Genomic DNA, 17,566 nt, shown 5'->3' with positions numbered 1-17,566 from the left:
GTCAAGGAAACATCAAAAGTTTTAATCCGCCCGATAGTAAAGCACTGAAAATGAAAGACCGTCCGCCTGCTCTAACACTCAAGAATTTGACTGGGGCTTTTATTGTCCTTTTTTTAGGATTTAGCCTATCCTTACTAGCTTTTCTTTGCGAGAAAATAATTTATAATCCTAACCGTCAAAGTCGTCGATCAAAAAAAGCCGGAAACAATGCCATAAAATTCGATTCTCAAAATAAGTCCGCAGCCACAGCTGAGGTGGAAAAGAATTTTCACGAAAATAACGAATTCAATCAAACAGCCAAAATCAAGCAACCGGAACCAACAACCAACATCATTACAGTTGATATCCACAACCAATCGACATAGTAACGCTTTAATATTATCAAGGATTTTGTAGTTGTTGTTGTAGTAGCTGTTAATCTAGGCATTAATTTAATATCCACTCTAATGAGTTTCACCTCACACATTGTGCCAAGTGCAACAAGCCCTGCCTCGCACATATTTGATTAAACATGTACCAAACCACACGTTTCCAATTGTGATGTTGTTCAAACTCACTCCTACCATAAAAGAGTAACTACGGAATGAAAGTCGAAAGTTTTTTACCTTTAGCCGTTGCAGTTTCGGGTGATTTTCCTGGAGGCCTGCCGGGAAGTATTTTTGTGCTGTTCTTGTCTTAACAGTAGTGTGACAGATGGCATTAGCTGTGCGACAGTACCTATTGCCAAAGGTATTTTTTTATTGATGACGAGGTAATTTTTATATTACTTTCTGATTTAATTGGCATTTACATTTGATTGTTTGTTACGATGTTGGAAAACGCTCTCGTTTCTCTTATTCCATGTTGGATGCTGAAACAGAAAACGCGGTCAATCAAGCAGCTGATAAGTCTGCAGGCTAATATCTAAAAGGTGGAGAGAGAAAATGGAATTCAATAAACACAAGTATAAAATTTCAATTATGTCGATATTGAATGAATTAGAGCACTTAAATACAAAACATGATCGAACAGTGCAATAGCGCGTCAATATTAAGGCTAATTTGCTATATATAAGCAACATCTGGAACTCGTTTAGCCTTGAGCTGATGCGTTTTTATACGTTATAAAACTAAAAAACCAATCAAAAACAGGCAAATTAACTGCTAGAATGCTGTTTCACTATTATTTTAAAGCACACACATGGTATCCTTTGACAATGTGCAATCTTCGCTTATTTAAAATTATGATTTCATCTTATCTAGTTGCTAAGCTGCTGCATTTCTCTGGAAAGAGAGGAGGAATTAAATGCAATATATAGTGCCATCACCACAATATGATGGACGACTAAACATCAAATGTCAGGATAAGCAGCAGGCTAGCGTGATGCTGCTGGCATTCAAGCGGATTTTGTGGCGATTTTACATAAAGAGCAAACCGGTCAAATAGTTTTTGATTCCAAACACTGGGTATCTGCCGTATCTCTGCAACAAATCTCATTACTAATTCCTGGCCACTGCTCCGTTTTATCTGTCAAAACGGCAGGATTTACTCCGTGACGAAATTCCATTATTAACAGGCTTGAATATTGATGACACAGCCTAAACTAAACGGTGACTGAAAGACAGACCGACAGATGTTTGGACATACTTGATGCATTTGAAAAAAGTTTACGTTGCTAGGCAGTGCATTTGTAGTTTAAACTGAAAATCGTGCAAAACGAAATGTTGGTTGCAGTATGTCTGCTATTTCAGAAATAGACGAGAAGTCGAGTGACAAGGACTATAGAAACTGCTGGTTTATAATGGCTAAATCTTCATTCTTTTTTCTATTTTGTTCTTACATTCTTGCAAATTTTGGTTACTCCACAATAATGAATCCATCCTCTAATTCGCTAAACGGCAAACACCTCCGTGTTATTTGGGTATCATATTTTTAATTGTCAGTATTTCCGCACAACTTTTATGTCAACTCTTGAAGAGTTCTCTGTAAATTGGCCTTCATTAAATTTGCCTTCCAAATTTGTATCTAAGCCAGGGTGGAGTGGCAACCCCAAGGGACTGCCAGGACCGCTAAAAGGAGGCGTGATTCTCGAATGCCTGACCAACCGTTTTTTCACGTAAGTTAATTAACAAAGAGATGAAAACAATCTAAATACCTAACACAATTGAACTGAAACGAAAAAAAACAAACAAGAAAGTTTGAACATCATGGCTTCCCCATGCTTTGTAGGTACGAGATGATTCGCATAAATGATAGCTCGTTGGAACCCCAGGGAAATAAGAAAGGACTTTTCAACTATTTGTGGGATCAAGTCGAGTGTCGTCCCAATGGATTTCTCACTTTAAAAGATTTTGTATAAACGACGCAGTATAGGCTAACTAATCCGAAACTATTTCTTGTATAGGAATGTGATTTGCTGCTCCAAGACGTCGTGCCTTCATACAGATATCACAAACTGATTGATACAACGGTGCCTTGGGTTTACACCTCGTCTGCAATATTAATGCCCGTTCCTGTTGATAGTTCGTTTAATATCAATGCTCTTATTAAGCCATTTCAATGGCCGGTACCATAATTCAAAAAAATCGGATTAATCTCATTTGCTTATTCTCAATTATATGTTATAGATATGGTTGGGTGTGGGCATTTCAATTGTTTGTGTCATATTCGTTCTAAAGTTTCTGCAACGATTCCAAGAAAAACTATTCGAACCAGCCAGCAATCACGGTGATGGAGTTCGCCCACCGCACAAGGAACGCACTGGAAAGCAATATCTTTACGTGTTTGGCAATTTAATGTCACAAGGTAATGAAAGATGCAACAGGCTCTTGGCAAATGTTTGGACGGAAGAAAAAGAAATAAAAATGTTAAATATTCAAAAAAATAATTAATCCAGGGGGACCTTGTACATCGAAGTGCTTGCCATTTCGCATCGTTGCTGGCGTTTGGTGTCTAGCCGCTTTCGTTTTCGTTCAAGCATACAATTCGACACTCTTCACTTTCTTAGTGACCCCAATTAAACATTCACTTATTAACTCTCCTTACGACATTCCCGAGAGCCAAGAAATTCGTCTGCTTGTTAAAAAAGGAAGCCCTATGGACATTGCGCTTTCGGCAAGTTTGGCTGTCAACAGTTTCACTTAAAAAATCCCATTTCATATTCTTCATCTATTTTTTCAATAGATTAAGAATAACACAAACGAATTTAATAGGAAACTAGGCGAAAGGGTTGACTATTTCCCGGATTCTCGATGCTACCCCGTGTCCCAGTGCATCAGTATGCTAACGCCTGGATCAAATAACGTCTACTTGGATGTACTACATCTAAATTCTAATTATTTTAAAAATAATTAAGGCTTTTTCTGTTTCGACTTCGAGAAAGCAAAATATGAATTAAAAAATCGATAAACTTATTCACTAAAATTATAGGCGTTCAATTACCACAAGGATATCATTAGGGCGGAATTTAAAAAGACGAGGAAATGCAACTTGCAATTATTGGCAAAAGAAGGCTTTTCAAACGTTATGGGGTCATTTGCCCTGCCCAAACACACTGAATACACAAAAACTGTGAATCAAGGGTAACAAAATCATTGTTTCACAATCAATCCCATTCGAAAAAGTACGTACTAAAAAATTCTTATTTCCTGGTGTAACCATTCAAAGGCTGTTGGAGATCATGCAAGCTGGACTAGTCGACTACTGGGATGTGTGGTTCCGACCCATGCCACCTCAATGTCAAGGAAATATCAAAAGTGTTAACCCTCCCAACACTAAAACCCTGAAAACTAATAACAAATCGCCTGCTCTGACACTCAGAAATTTGACCGGAGCTTTCATCGTCCTGTGTTTTGGACTCGGAGTATCATTTTTAGTTTTCTTGTGCGAGCTAATTACTTCGCTTCTTAATCGACCCAACCGTCTAATAATGCAAGAAGCCCGGATCAATTCAGTTGAAATCGCATTAAGTACTCAAGACAATAAGCCCGAGCAGTCATCCACGAAAAGTATGCCTCAAATCGCACGGTCAAAAGCATTGAAAACGAACCCGCAATCTATACCGAGAACGAGTATGTAAAACCAATCGATCCAAAATCGCCAAAACACGAGCAATTCAAAAGCCAACATTATTACAGCCGACATCCACAATCAGTATAAACATTACGATAAAAAAGTGTCTATGTTCCTTAGTATTGAATGTTTAAAGTTTATTACCTTGGGTGTTGGTTCTGATTAGATTCCTCTGGAAGCTCTCTGTGAAGCCATTGCATTCAGTCTATCAGAAATAGGGTAGTGTTAGTGATGGGCTGCAACTCTAGGAGTTTTAGATTACAGATCTGGATGACGAAGACCTTGGATTAGAGGAGTTTTACCCATGGAGGTGACCAAATATCTGCCAAAAAAAAACAAGAAATCCAATTAAGATTTAGCAGCGCCCTAATTAAGACGCTGCGCCCCTTTTAGTGTCGTTCGTCAAGGAATGCTTGGGCTACATACAGAAATATAAAACAATTAATTGTGGCAGTACCAAACCAAAACGAAAGTGTAGTATAATTATTATCGACGTTGGTTACTATTTCCAAACTTCTTTATATCAAAAACATTATCTGAAAAGTTAAGTGTACACGCATTTATTCAATTTTCTCTTCAATATTTTTCACTTCACATTGTGCCAAGCTTAACTACGCCGCCTCACTCGTCTATACATATACAAGTAGCCACCCACACATTTTAAATTGCGTTGTTGAAACTAAATTCTACTTTACAAAAGCAACTACGGGAAAGTGAAGTCAAAAAGTTTACTTACTTTAGTCGTGCAGTTTCCCGTGATTTGGCCCGAAGGATTGCCAGGAAGTTAGTTTTGATTGTTCATGCCCCAGTAGTTTTTTTTTAGATTGCACGACGTGAGCTAATACCTAACGCAGAAAGGACTTTTAAATATTACTGTTTGTAGATAATTTAGTGTCATTTAATTTAATTGGCATTTACATTTAGATTTGAGATTGAGCTGCTCATTATACGATAAAGGTTACTTAGCGTTCTATTTTGGTGACTCTGGGCTGGATGCTGAACAGGAATCAGCGGAGTCCATCAAACAGCTGATACATAGTCTGGAAGTTTGTAGTACCTACAAGGTTGGGAGAGAAAAATGGATTCGATAAATATGCTTGTTGATTTTCATTCTGTAGATTTCAAATGAATTAGAGCGCTTAACTATACTGACTGTCAACACGCGACTGTATAGTGATCGTGCAGCAATGCTGGAATACATTATGGATTATTAAAATGGGCTTACTTTCAAATAGACTACACGACTTTGCCTTAAAATTTTGCTGGTTTTACGTAATACCTTTATGAAATCACAGAGCCAATAAACGGTTTCGTAACTTTCGCTAATAGTTTAAAGCTATTCACAGTCAAATACTCCCACCAATATGAATTTTTCCCATGGGAAAAACCTCCTCAACTCAATGTGACAAAATACAAGGATAAGTCAGGAAAATCACCACGCAGATATTTATAAGCGGTTTTACATGAACAACACGAGCAAACCAAAAGGTTTTGAATGAATCATGAGAGATCTTGTGATCAATACCATTATTAATTCCTTGACCCTGTTCCGATTAAACTTGTAACAAAACAATGGAATTTATTCCGTGACTAAATTAAATTATTAACCTATTAGCTGGAGCTGGTGATACGGCCTAGACAGACAAAACAATCTGGTCTACGAATAGATACTGAAAAGGTTGTTTGCAAACATTCAGTTGAGGAATAAGGAAAGAGTTTACGTTGCTAGGCAATACATTTGTAGTTTAAAATGTAAAACACCAAGCAGTGACGACGGGAGTCGACATGTTGCTTCGAATAAGTTAGAATTTCAGAAATAGACGAGAAGTCGAGTAACAAGGAGTAGACGGTAGACACTGTTGGCTTACAATGGCAAACACTTTATCCCCCTTGATATTTTTCTCTCAAATTTGGACAATGGGTTACTCTACAGCAATGCAATCACCCTCAAATCCGCTAAACGGCAAACACCTTCGTGTTATTTGGGTATCTATTTCTATACAATTACTGTTGAAAAGTAGCTACTAAAATAATTGACCTGCATTAAATTTGCCTTCCAAATTTGTATCTAAGCCAGGGTGGAGTGGCAACCCCAAAGGACTGCCAGGACCGCTAAAAGGAGGCATCATTCTCGAATGCCTAGCAAGCCGTTTCAATTTCACGTAAGTCAATTCATACAAAATCAAAAGAAAAATATTGCCGTACAATATTGAACCTAAACGAAACAACTCAGAAATTTAACATCATTCCACTCTTTCCCGTGGTTTGTAGGTACGAGATGATCCGCATAAATGATAGTACGTTGGAACCCCAGGGAAATAAGAAAGGACTTTTCAACTATTTGTGGGATCAAGTCGAGTGTCGTCCCAATGGATTTCTTACTTTTATAAACATCAAAGACGACGTAATTTTAAGTAACCCAAAAGCCAAAACCAATACTTGCAGGAATGTGATCTGCTACTCCAGGACATCGTACCTTCCTATCTATATCAACAGCAAATTGATACAACGGTGCCTTGGGTTTACACCACGGCTTCATTATTAATGCCCGTTCCTGCTGCTAACTCGTTCAATGTCAACGCTATCATCAAGCCTTTTCAATGGCCGGTACGAAAACTAACATAATGGGATAAATCTCATTTGCTTATTCTCAATTATATGTTATAGATATGGTTGGGAGTGGGTATTTCGATTATTTGCGTGATATTCGTTTTAAAGTTTCTACAACGATATCAGGAAAAACTATTCCAAACGGCAACCAACCACGGTAATGGAATTAAATTGCCGCGCAGAAAACGCACTGAAGGGCATTATCTTTACGTGTTTGGTAATTTAATGTCACAAGGTAATGAAAGATGCAACAGGCTTTTAGCAAATGTTTGGAAGGAAGAAATAGAAATAAAAATGTTGAATATTCAAAAAAATAATTAATCCAGGGGGACCTTGTACATCGAAGCGCTTGCCATTTCGCATCGTTGCTGGCGTTTGGTGTCTAGCCGCTTTCGTTTTCGTTCAAGCCTATACATCGACCCTCTTCACTTTCTTAGTGACCCCAATTAAACATTCACTCATTAACTCTCCTTACGACATACCCGAAAGAAAAGAAGTTCAATTGCTTGTTAGAAAAGGAAGTCCCATGGACATTACGCTTTCGGCAAGTTTGGCTGTCAACAGTTTCACAGAAATGTCACATTTACCGTTTTTCATTAATTTTATCAAATAGGCTAAGAATGCCACGAAGGAACTGTACAAGAAACTAGGAGAAAGACTAAACAGCTTTAAGGATTCTCGATGTTACCCCGTGACCCAGTGCATCAGTATGTTAACGCCTGGATCAAATAACGTCTACTTGGATGTATGGCTCGCTAATATTGAAAAATTAATTAACGCTTTTGTTCTTTCGTGGAAGCAAGATAGCAATTTAAGAAATTGATTATCTTTTACGCATACACTTCTAGGCGTTCAATTATCACAAGGATATCGTCAGGGCGGAATTTAAAAAGACAAAAAAATGCAACTTGGAAATATTGGCAAAGGACGGCTTCTCAAATGTCATGGGGTCATTTGCCCTGCCAAAATACAGTGACTACACAAAAACTGTGAATCAAGGGTAACCAAATAATTGTTTCACAATTAATCCCATTCGAAAATTACTAAAGAGTTAATATTTCCTGGTGTAAACATTCAAAGGCTGTTGGAGATCATGCAAGCTGGACTAGTCTACTACTGGGATGTGTGGTTTCGACCCATGCCACCCCAATGTCAAGGAAATATCAAAAGTAGTGTCAACCCATCCGGCAGCAAAACCCTGAAAACTAATAACAAATCGCCTGCTCTGACAATCAGCAATTTGACTGGGGCTTTTGCCGTACTCTTGTTTGGACTCAGTATCTCATTTTTAGTTTTCCTTTGCGAGCTAATTATTTCGATTTCTAATCGACACAATCGTCTTTTGCAAAATGCCCGGGGCAATTCAATTAATGTCGCTAGAAATGCTCGAAACAAGCCGACAATCAACGCTGAGGTGGACAGAAACATACGAAAACCACGAAAATAATGCATTAAGTCGTACAGTCAAAATCTATACCGACGACGAGTTTCTAAATCAAGCAAACCACATTCACCAAAACGTAAGAGATTCAGAAGCTAAAATGATTGCAGTTGACATCCACAGCCATTAAATATTGAAACTATAGCCATTTTTTAAAAAAGACACAGTTCCTTTATAACGAAGACCTTAAGTTTTATTACCTTGGTTGGTGTTTGAGATATCGATTCCCAGTCCATGGATTCAGTCTAGCAGAACATTGTTAACGATGGGCAGCAACTTGGATGTGCACTTCAGGTTTCACGTTGCTGGATGACAAAGTTCTGGAACTGAGAAGTTTCACCAAGGAGATGACAATTAACCTGCAATATAAAAAAAATTCGTTAAAACTTTAATGCTTAGGCACTGACCCTTATCGTCATAACATATACGTATAGTTTAGGAAAGCTTAAGTTTGATTTTCTCTCCAGCAGGAGACTCAGACAAAAAGTTGTTGTACTACTACTCTGCACACTATAGTTTTAATATTTCAGTTCTGCCCTAGAATCACGCGATGTTGTACAGCACGTTGACAATCTATCTCAAGTGTTGTGAAACGAATAAAATTAATTATCTATGAACTTCTAAAGTGCAGCCTTTGTGCAACTATTATTTAAAAAGTCCCGACATGATTTCTCCGTATTCAGATCAGCGAACAGAAATCAGGTTGTACATACCTTACCGACTTGTGACTCCAGAGAAGGATTTCTCCGTCTGCTCTGGCCCGAAGTCATCTGCATAATTCAAAGTTCATTGTCGATTCAGCAGTCGGGAATCAGACTAGGATATCGTGCACTGTTAACACGATCACCAGGTGTTTATTTCCCATACTGAAAAGGAAAATGAGGACAAAATTTAACCAGCATACATAATTAGGATAAATCAACAATCAGTCTTGTTTTCACCACTTCAACCGCGAGAAAATGGATTTAAAAAGCGTTAAAAAGATTAATAAGAGGGTATTTTCTTTTAGTCTGATTTAAAAAGTCGATGACTGATAAAAATCGATTGAACTTTATGGATTCTAAACGGCTGAATGCTTAGGCACATTGAACATTTATATTTATGAGTAGATTTTCCTACATAGGCGGCACGCGATCTTTACTTGAAGAATGTTAAATTGCGAGTACGTGCATACAGTCTAAAAACAGACCAAACACTCAATAAACAGTAACATTTGAAATTGCCACAGCATCACCAGACAGCGAAGACATTAATATTTTCCAAAGGTAGACGCAGAGAACTGTAACGTAGACTACTGCAGTAGACGCAGTGAAAATTCGTGTCTGTTTCAGATTATGCAAGCTTTCGTGCAAGACTTCGTGCAGGAATTGTTGGGATACCTCATAGCTTTATCTGTCAAAAACACACAACTCGCAACAGAGACTTGCATTCTCTTACTGCATAATTGTGACTGAGAATTTTACGATTGAGTATTGTCTACGAACTTACTAACAATATAACTGTCGACGGAACTAAATGGCGGGCTAAATGGCGAAGATAGAAACCCACCGTTTTCCCGCCCTGGCTCATATCGATCACCTGATAATGGATACGGAGGTTCCTGAAATGAAAGCCCTGCCAGAAGTTTTCAAGTCTGATAACAAGTTAAATACTTCCGACAACTTATGTTGTTGCATCTGACTAAAACACAAGAGAAGAGCTATATAGTTCCAAGATTTAAATATGGTGTTCGAAACCACCAAGTCATTAATATAACACAGCACTGTGCACAGCAGCAAACACTTCCACAGGGTGTACATATAATCATTTTCAATTGTTAAATTTAAATCATTTGGGTATTGCAAACCCTACCAGTACCCAAATATGGACTGTTTGCTCTCCTTTGGCTTTACGAATAATCAATGGCAAATAAAAGTGCACATTTAGATGTTTAAAAAAAAACGAATCTGTAAAAGACTAAAAAGTACAACTGACCATTTATGATATTAATAGAGGAGAGAGAAACTTTGTAGCGTTTCACCTATGAATCTTTTCAGTTTTCACCAGAGATAGACCTGTGTCACCGGCACGTGACCAAACGTGACAATGAAGGCAGACTGGCAGAGGAAAGGGGTGGTGACTAATGAGACTACGGGCATAACGGATTACCGAAGTATCCTCTGACGTTACTCAAATAATTTATTGTATTTTATTAATCGATAACGTTGATAATTAAATCATAGATAAAGACGATGGTCTTCATCTGTGATTAAATATTTATTCATTACGCAGCCCACTCACGCGTACTTTTTTCTCAAAATATACTGTCAACATCGATACATCAATCACACATTTAGATTTAGATAATTTAGCACAGTACGTAGTAGTATTCCAACGACATGTTGTTTATACTTTACGATTAAAATTCTAACAGCAATAATTTAAAAACAAAACCAAAATGAGAGTAATCCAGTCAATCTAAATGCTGCTGTTTTCAAGCAATGTGAGCCAGAATTGTAAAAACAGTTAATCGATTATTTTATATAAAGCTGAGATAGTATTGGTCGAGGGCAATCTAATGCAAATGAAAGACTATTCTACAGCCAAGAATTAGGGGGAATATTCTGACTTGAATGCTGACTTGGACTATGGACTCTCAAATGAATTTGAATTTTTACAAATAGGAAATTCATTGGTGGCTGTGCAAAGCTGTATGTCCACGGGAATATTAACCTGATGCAAATTGGAAATAGGAGACTCGATTTTGCCCAAACGAGTCGTGTCAAAGTCGATTTTCTGCTGGTCGATGGGACCGAAAAGGAGGGCGATGCTGTAAATGGTACTGGCCGACCATTCACGCGGGATACGTGGATAGAGCGCCAGCGGGGTGGAAGGGAGGAGACTCAGGCGATCCAACAGACAAAGAAAAAATTCTGAACGTAGTGCGGATGCTTCTTCTTCCGTCCACGGAACAATCGGACAGGGGCAATTCATTTTAAGACTTAGACAAGTGATGGGGTGCCGATATTCTTGGCCGAAGTAAGTTCCCAAACGGGCTGAACAGGAAGTCAATAAAGAAGATTGAATCCAAACAAGCTGTTTCCGGAATCCTGCAACGAATTCAAACATTTTAAAATCAACCCAATGCCGTAAAATAGATATAAATATAACAAACCGGAATTCAAAAGCTGACTAATGAGTGATTCAATTTCGGTGCGAGTTTCTCGAATTACAGGATCGCCATTTTCGCAAATCGTTGGTTTATCTAGGACTCTATTGAATCGCTCCTCAGTTTGCATCAAGTTCTCCGATTTTACACAAATTAAATCCTCTTGATCGTGAGGTCCGTTTGAGCTCTTTTGAGACCAATCCGTCTTGAAGCGACTGCTTACGTGAACTTGACGTAAATATTTCTGAATAACGTACGAAATCAAATCGGTCCAATCGTCACACATCTAAAAAAATCAATTAAAATGTCTTATGAATACATAATAACAAGGTGCATTTAAAATTCAATCTCACGGTGAAATCCTCGTCGCATATTTTGGTAAAAGGACGAAGGATATCCGGCTCAAACAGGAGCTCAGTTCGACCTAAATCACCTCCGACATGATGAAGTATAGTCAGGATGCAATCGTTGACAAAAGCGCCATTAGTTTTGAAATCCTCGAGGGCGTTGCCGTATCGATCGAGAATCGCTCTTGAGCAGAACTGATTTAAATGTTGATTTATCTCAAAGCCCACTGCTCCCGACTGCTTGGCGGCCTTTTCGAGCGTGAGTAATAAGATATGATTCGTTGTGATAACGTCGTGGAGATAACGCCGACTCTGAATCATGGGATTGAAGTGGCGCAATTGGAGCAGAAAGACTTGCCGAAGGTCTCGAATAGCCGGAAGGAAATGACAAAGTTGGTTAATCCGCTTTTCTTCGTGGCCTTTTAGCGACAATCCTTTGATCTGGGACGAATCAGCCTCGGAATATTTGGACAATGCTTGTAAATATTCACCGATCGCCTTCACGACCAAATGCAGACGCCTCACGCACGGCTTGACGTCGACAGACGGCTGAAAGGAATAGATTTCTAACTCTTCCGTCTGGCATACAGCCTCCCACGTCAGGTAGCAAAGAAGATCAATAGAGAAGACGTCAGGATAGTGCTCCACTTCCAGTTTCAGCTGGGGGATGAAGGGCAAAAAGTAGCAGATGAGCCAGAGAAAGTGAGACTTGTCCAAACGCGGGTGATTGTCTTGTAGTAGTTTCTGATGCAGTTGGCCCACCAGCGTGTTGTAGCCTTGATAGAAACTTTAATAGTGAGATTGGCGTACTCTTTTGGCGTATAAAACAAGTATTGTTACCGTCGAGAAGGAAGTCGAGGATGAAATCTTTCAAAAGATGAGAAATGTCTTCTTCCGTAGGCGTGTAGTTATTGTCGTTCACTTTGTTGTCCGCTGTCCGGTTGATCAGTCGTAGCTTTTTCCTCGGAAATCTTTCCGGAATCTCTTTCATACTCCACAGCAGGAAGACAGAAACACAAGGGTCACTTAAATTTACCCATCAATAAACACATTAATACGTGATAGTACCTCATTGTGTCGATTGTAAGCAGAGACGGAACATCTGCGTTGGTTTTCTCCCAGGACTTGTGGGAGTTGCCATGGCAACGGCGCTTTAATGATTTCTTTTTACGACTTTCAGAATCTTTAAGCCGATGCTTGTCATATTGAATTCCGGACTCGTTCGAATGAAAACCGCTCGATGTGCTGTACCGGCTGCAGTGCCGTGAAGTATCTAAATTATAAGTATACGTGAATGTAAATATTTAGGACTGTAATCAAACTCCGGCGGAGAACAAAGAAGGTCGCAACCGGAATGATGGCTGCATTGTGAGGAGGCCGAGCTGAAGGAACGCGTCGTTTCCGGAGAAACCATGCGGCGTTTATTGCTGCCGGATTTGCCCGTCACTGGAGTCGTTACTCCCGGCGATACGATTGTTGCTGTCGTCATGGCAGTGGTGGTCCCTACTTGCGACCCATAATTTGTGATTGGCCCGTACTGTTCACCTATTCATAAATGAGATCAACGTCAAAAGTTAAATAGATTAATCACACAAATTCGGTCAAATAAAATTGGATTGATACCCGAAGGGGTCGAATTTGACGTCAGAGACAGGAACTGGAAATTCTTGCTTGGGGAGTACTGCAATTGTTCAAAAGGAATCAGTCGACAATTATTAAGTTATTATGGCTGTGTCGTGTGCGTCGGCGTTTACAATAGGGGGAGTGTTATTGATTGCGTCGCTATGCTCATCACTCGACTCGAACGTGGGCGGATGCGTTTCCATCAGTTTCTTCATGTCCTCGAAATGACGATCTTTGTAGAATAGAGCAACCAGTTGCGTTATTGTGACTATCCAATCGCCCTGTGTAAATGTCAAACAACATCCGGGGGAAAACAAGCAAACATTTGATTACACAAGCTAAATGACTTTATACACAGGAGTAATTGCAATTAGTAAGCGAATCCATGTTGTCGGTCGACGTATTATTAACAACTATGTAACCAAACACGGATGTTTCGACGCATTTCAAGCATATTAGGGGCACGTGGCGGATGGGCTCCCGCCGCGTGTCCGTGACTCTCTCTCTCTCATGGGAAAAAGTGAAAATCGATAACTTTCTTTAATAAAACCGGAATTCGTTTTGAGAAGGAGAGAACTTATAATATACCAATCATTGCAGCACAATATAGGCCTAAAGTTGAGCGCATTCTTAGTTGAAAAAACGTAAGTTTAACAATAGTGAATAAGGATATTGGATGTCATTCGACATAAAAGAATTTCATACGCCGCCTTGCGTCCTCTTCAACTACAGCCGTTCCTTTATGTAAGAGCGTATAAAAGAGCGCCTTACATAAAATATACTTAAAGCCTCTTCTTGGAAACCTAGCCCTAACAATTCGGTACCCATGTCTAATACGACAATAATAGCTGTATATAACGTCTCTTAGGAAATGGAGAGAGAAAAAGAAACTAAATACAGCAGGATCCCCGGAAATAAAAAGTCTAAAAAGCTCTTAAATATTAAAGATTTTAACTTTTAATCATCTGTAAGAATATGGTATATGTTTTTCGGCTTTGGCCATATTAATCTGCCCTGATTTTTCACAAAAAAAAGTCTGAAACTTGCATCGTCAAAAGAAAATGACATCCAACTTTTAAAGACCCCGCTCGTTCACGAAAAGAAGAAGTCAACGTGACCAAAGTTAATTTAACAAGTTGAATAGATTTATTACCTTTTGGGGGGAAGCAAGTAAGTTGATGAGAAGTCGATCGAGTCTTTGTGCAAAGAGGTTCCACAAAAGCCTTTGATTTTCTTGGCTGCAGTCAGCTGTTATACAATTGGAGCCGTTGGATTGAGCCGGGACTTGGTGCGGAGTTTGTGCATTACTCGGTTGCCGTGCTGCACTCGAAGTTGCTGACTCAACATCGACGACAGTGTTTCGGGGTCGTTGAGGCACGTGCAGGATGTTACGTACCAACAACAATGAATGCTGTACACATTCGCAGTCTTCTCTTGACAACGTCGTTTTCTGTATATGCGAGTGACATGCACATTATCTAAACATGTAAACCCGCGAGTGTGTGTGTGTAACAAGTGAAAGTGGTAAAGAGTCACCTTCTCTAAGAGCTCGTGAAGATGATCGATAACCACTTCAAAGGCGCTGGGTTCCAAGAAGGCTTCTTTAATACTGTAGAGAAGCTGGGATAATTCGTGGATGACAATTCGCTGCGACGTCGAGCTCCGGCTGCTGGATGCATCTATGCATATTAAACACTCTGTGGGCGTGGTAAGTTCAGCCAACAGTCTAAAAGGGTAGAAAACCAACAATACAATTTAATTGCTCAGACCAAAAACGATGATGTCACTTATACTTGATTGTTGTACGGAATATGGTGGGCTGATCCTTGCTGCTGAGTAGGATGGGAATGAGATCCTGTAAATAATAAAATTCAAATAATTATTTCCTGATTTGATTTCAACTGCTTCAAAAATTTATACCTTGTTGAGAACGTTGAAAAAGCCGATAGCGCGTCGAAGTGGACGAGTATTGGGTTCCTCACAACTTAATTTGGCGTTAATTTCTTTAAGATTATCTTTTGAGAAAAAAGTTAACGTTTAGATAGCAGCGGATGACAGAATCGATCGACAAACAACAATAGAAACCGTCTTGCATTGTCCGAATAATTAAACGATGACGTTTATCCATTAAATACTCACTCAAACATTCAGGGTCCATGCAGTACTTGTTGTTGTGAAAACTCCCCAATGGGATGAGGGACAAACAAGGGACTTCTCCACTTAACTTGATCCAGTGATCCATTTTTAATCGACTCAAATGCTGCCAGTAAATAACTCGTCACAGCGTTCCAAACTGATTCGTAATAAGTAGGCTATCAAACCTGATTACGGCACTGAAATGTTGGAAAATATGGGTATTAATTAAAGAGGAGATTTTGTTCAAAAACAGATGGAGATTACCTTCTCCTTTCTTGCTAGAGACCTGACACCAGACTGCCTTTTGAGCATCTCTCTTTTCGCAACTTAATGAAGCGGTTGCGAAATTGTAGGGTGGAAAATGGGGTTGCAAAGACAGAATTTTACGACATCGCAAGATATAACGGTTAAATTGAAGAAATATTTCCGATAGCTATCTTGTATCTTCGCTTCGATCTCTGAAAAGAAGTATAAATTAAAAAGAAATGCGTGTGTAGTTAATAATAATCAATAATTTGATCTTACCCAAAGTTGTCAAATCCTTTTGTTTCTTGAATAAGTGGAAGACTATCCCACTCGCGCAAGAAATTTAAGAGATGAGTGGCACTGAATATCACCCATCATAGCGATGTCTTATTAACAAATTGACAAGCATAGGGGTTTTTCGTCTCTTTATAGACCTGGGGAACTGCGCGGAGTTCACCAATCGAAGGGAGGGCTTAGATCACTTGTATAGCTAACTACACGCGCATGTCTGCACCTCGTTCAAAACGGAACACAGCAGAGTCTGCAATCTTGAGACTGGTTTATAAATTTCGTCGGTAGCAAACCTTTCTAGACTTCCACGGACGTCTTATTCTGTTGATTTCCATAATCTACAAAATAAATTCGGTCATTTTATCAATAAAAATCATTTCTGTATAATTAGGACAAACAACTACATCTGCAAAAAAGCGACAAATAGAACTTCTTTTAAACCTTCAATTAGTTCTAGAAAAAAAAGACAGAAAATTTGCAAGATAACTTTCAAGTTAGAGACCGTAAATTTGTAAAAGCATTTAACTAGTACGCTAACAATGAAGATTGGACTGAGAAAAAATGTGAATGGATCACACCTACTATCTAATTGGTTAATCGAAATCGTTGATACTGGTTTGCTGACATGTGAAACGGTTGTAAAAATTGTGGGCTTTCATTAAACAATTTTTTATTTGGAATCTTTGACGTGATCACGTTTTCTTACAGGACAACAACTTTGTGTTTGGTAGGACCACTTTGCGTCGACGAAAAGCACGGTGACTCCTAGAGAGGACCTCCTAGAGAGGATACGCATCTAGCTACAGATCTCTTTATAGCCTAATTATTGAATAGCAAAAAAATGTTAAAAGTTCTATGATTACCTTAAATATACTTATTAGAGTGCTCTATGTTCTCAAGTTCTTAAACCAAAAATAGCTGTAGCCAGGGTTTGGCCGGTTGGCATCTAGAATCAGTAGCTTGTTTCCAGATGTAAAGCTTTTGGTTAGAATATTATATGCACAAGTTTTACAAACACGATACAGGCATTTTCTGTTTTAATGGTTACAATTTTCATTCAATCACTGGTGGCCAGTAGTTCATTATTTCAACCAAGCAGAAATATTACGATTTTTCATGGTTGGTGGTTGCCCAACTATATTTATTTCCCGTTATGATTCCAAACATGAAATCTCTTAAAAAACCCATTCCACTGATGACTATCATACCCATAAATAGCATACCTGTTGTTTAGAAAATTATAACTAGCAGGTGGATACAGTTTTAGGTTTTCTTCGTTTCATCCTGCATAAATAATTTACAAACAGAGGTGAGAATTATGTTTATAGTACTTTCATCAATACAGAAAACCTCTATAGTTCCACGTTCCATCGTAAATGTGTTTTGTATCCGCAATTGATCATGATGATTGATGAGTTGATGACACAAAATCTGTTTCGGAGTTTAGAGTTTTGCTTTGCTTTTCTTTTTCTTGTCGTCCCACGTCTTCTGCTAGCAGAAGCAGACTATACGTTTTTGGCCCGTTAGACCATCTCTAATAGTCAGTTCCTCCGTTCTAAAGCTGCTCACATTTGTTAGGAATTACAAATCATCATAAGTCAATTTTGGCATTCTATTAGCCCACACTTGAAGCCGAATTACAGCCGATTTTAATCAATTTTCCTCTGCCCTTCC

General features: G+C 38.8%; 1 protein-coding gene and 1 long non-coding RNA gene across 2 annotated transcripts; both read right to left on the bottom strand.

The window, feature by feature from the left end:
* Nucleotides 1-217: 217 nt before the first annotated feature.
* On the bottom strand, nt 218-10,186 carry LOC124206301. The gene is made up of 8 exons (XR_006879670.1): nt 10,076-10,186; nt 8,815-8,967; nt 8,302-8,460; nt 4,969-5,107; nt 4,787-4,895; nt 4,195-4,372; nt 791-903; nt 218-717 (listed from the first exon to the last, which is right to left on the bottom strand). It is a non-coding gene; the product is annotated as an uncharacterized LOC124206301 (long non-coding RNA).
* A 115-nt stretch (nt 10,187-10,301) lies between these two features.
* On the bottom strand, nt 10,302-17,408 carry LOC124206295 (protein timeless-like). Its single transcript, XM_046604025.1, has 17 exons — nt 17,243-17,408; nt 17,116-17,176; nt 15,881-16,230; nt 15,620-15,813; nt 15,359-15,552; nt 15,140-15,234; nt 15,013-15,074; nt 14,756-14,945; nt 14,373-14,669; nt 13,351-13,500; nt 13,220-13,277; nt 12,947-13,141; nt 12,665-12,869; nt 12,437-12,588; nt 11,603-12,372; nt 11,256-11,535; nt 10,302-11,190 (listed from the first exon to the last, which is right to left on the bottom strand). The coding sequence occupies exons 5-17, from the start codon at nt 15,459-15,461 to the stop codon at nt 10,727-10,729; spliced, it is 3,021 nt and encodes a 1,006-aa protein (XP_046459981.1). The 5' UTR covers nt 15,462-15,552; nt 15,620-15,813; nt 15,881-16,230; nt 17,116-17,176; nt 17,243-17,408; the 3' UTR covers nt 10,302-10,726.
* Between the last annotated feature and the right edge of the window lie 158 nt (nt 17,409-17,566).

This window comes from Daphnia pulex, chromosome 10 (genome assembly GCF_021134715.1).
Source record: "Daphnia pulex isolate KAP4 chromosome 10, ASM2113471v1".
In the NCBI taxonomy this organism is placed as follows: domain Eukaryota; kingdom Metazoa; phylum Arthropoda; class Branchiopoda; order Diplostraca; family Daphniidae; genus Daphnia; species Daphnia pulex.
Note: the sequence above shows the minus strand (reverse complement) of the source record. Positions and strands in the feature narration are given on the sequence as shown.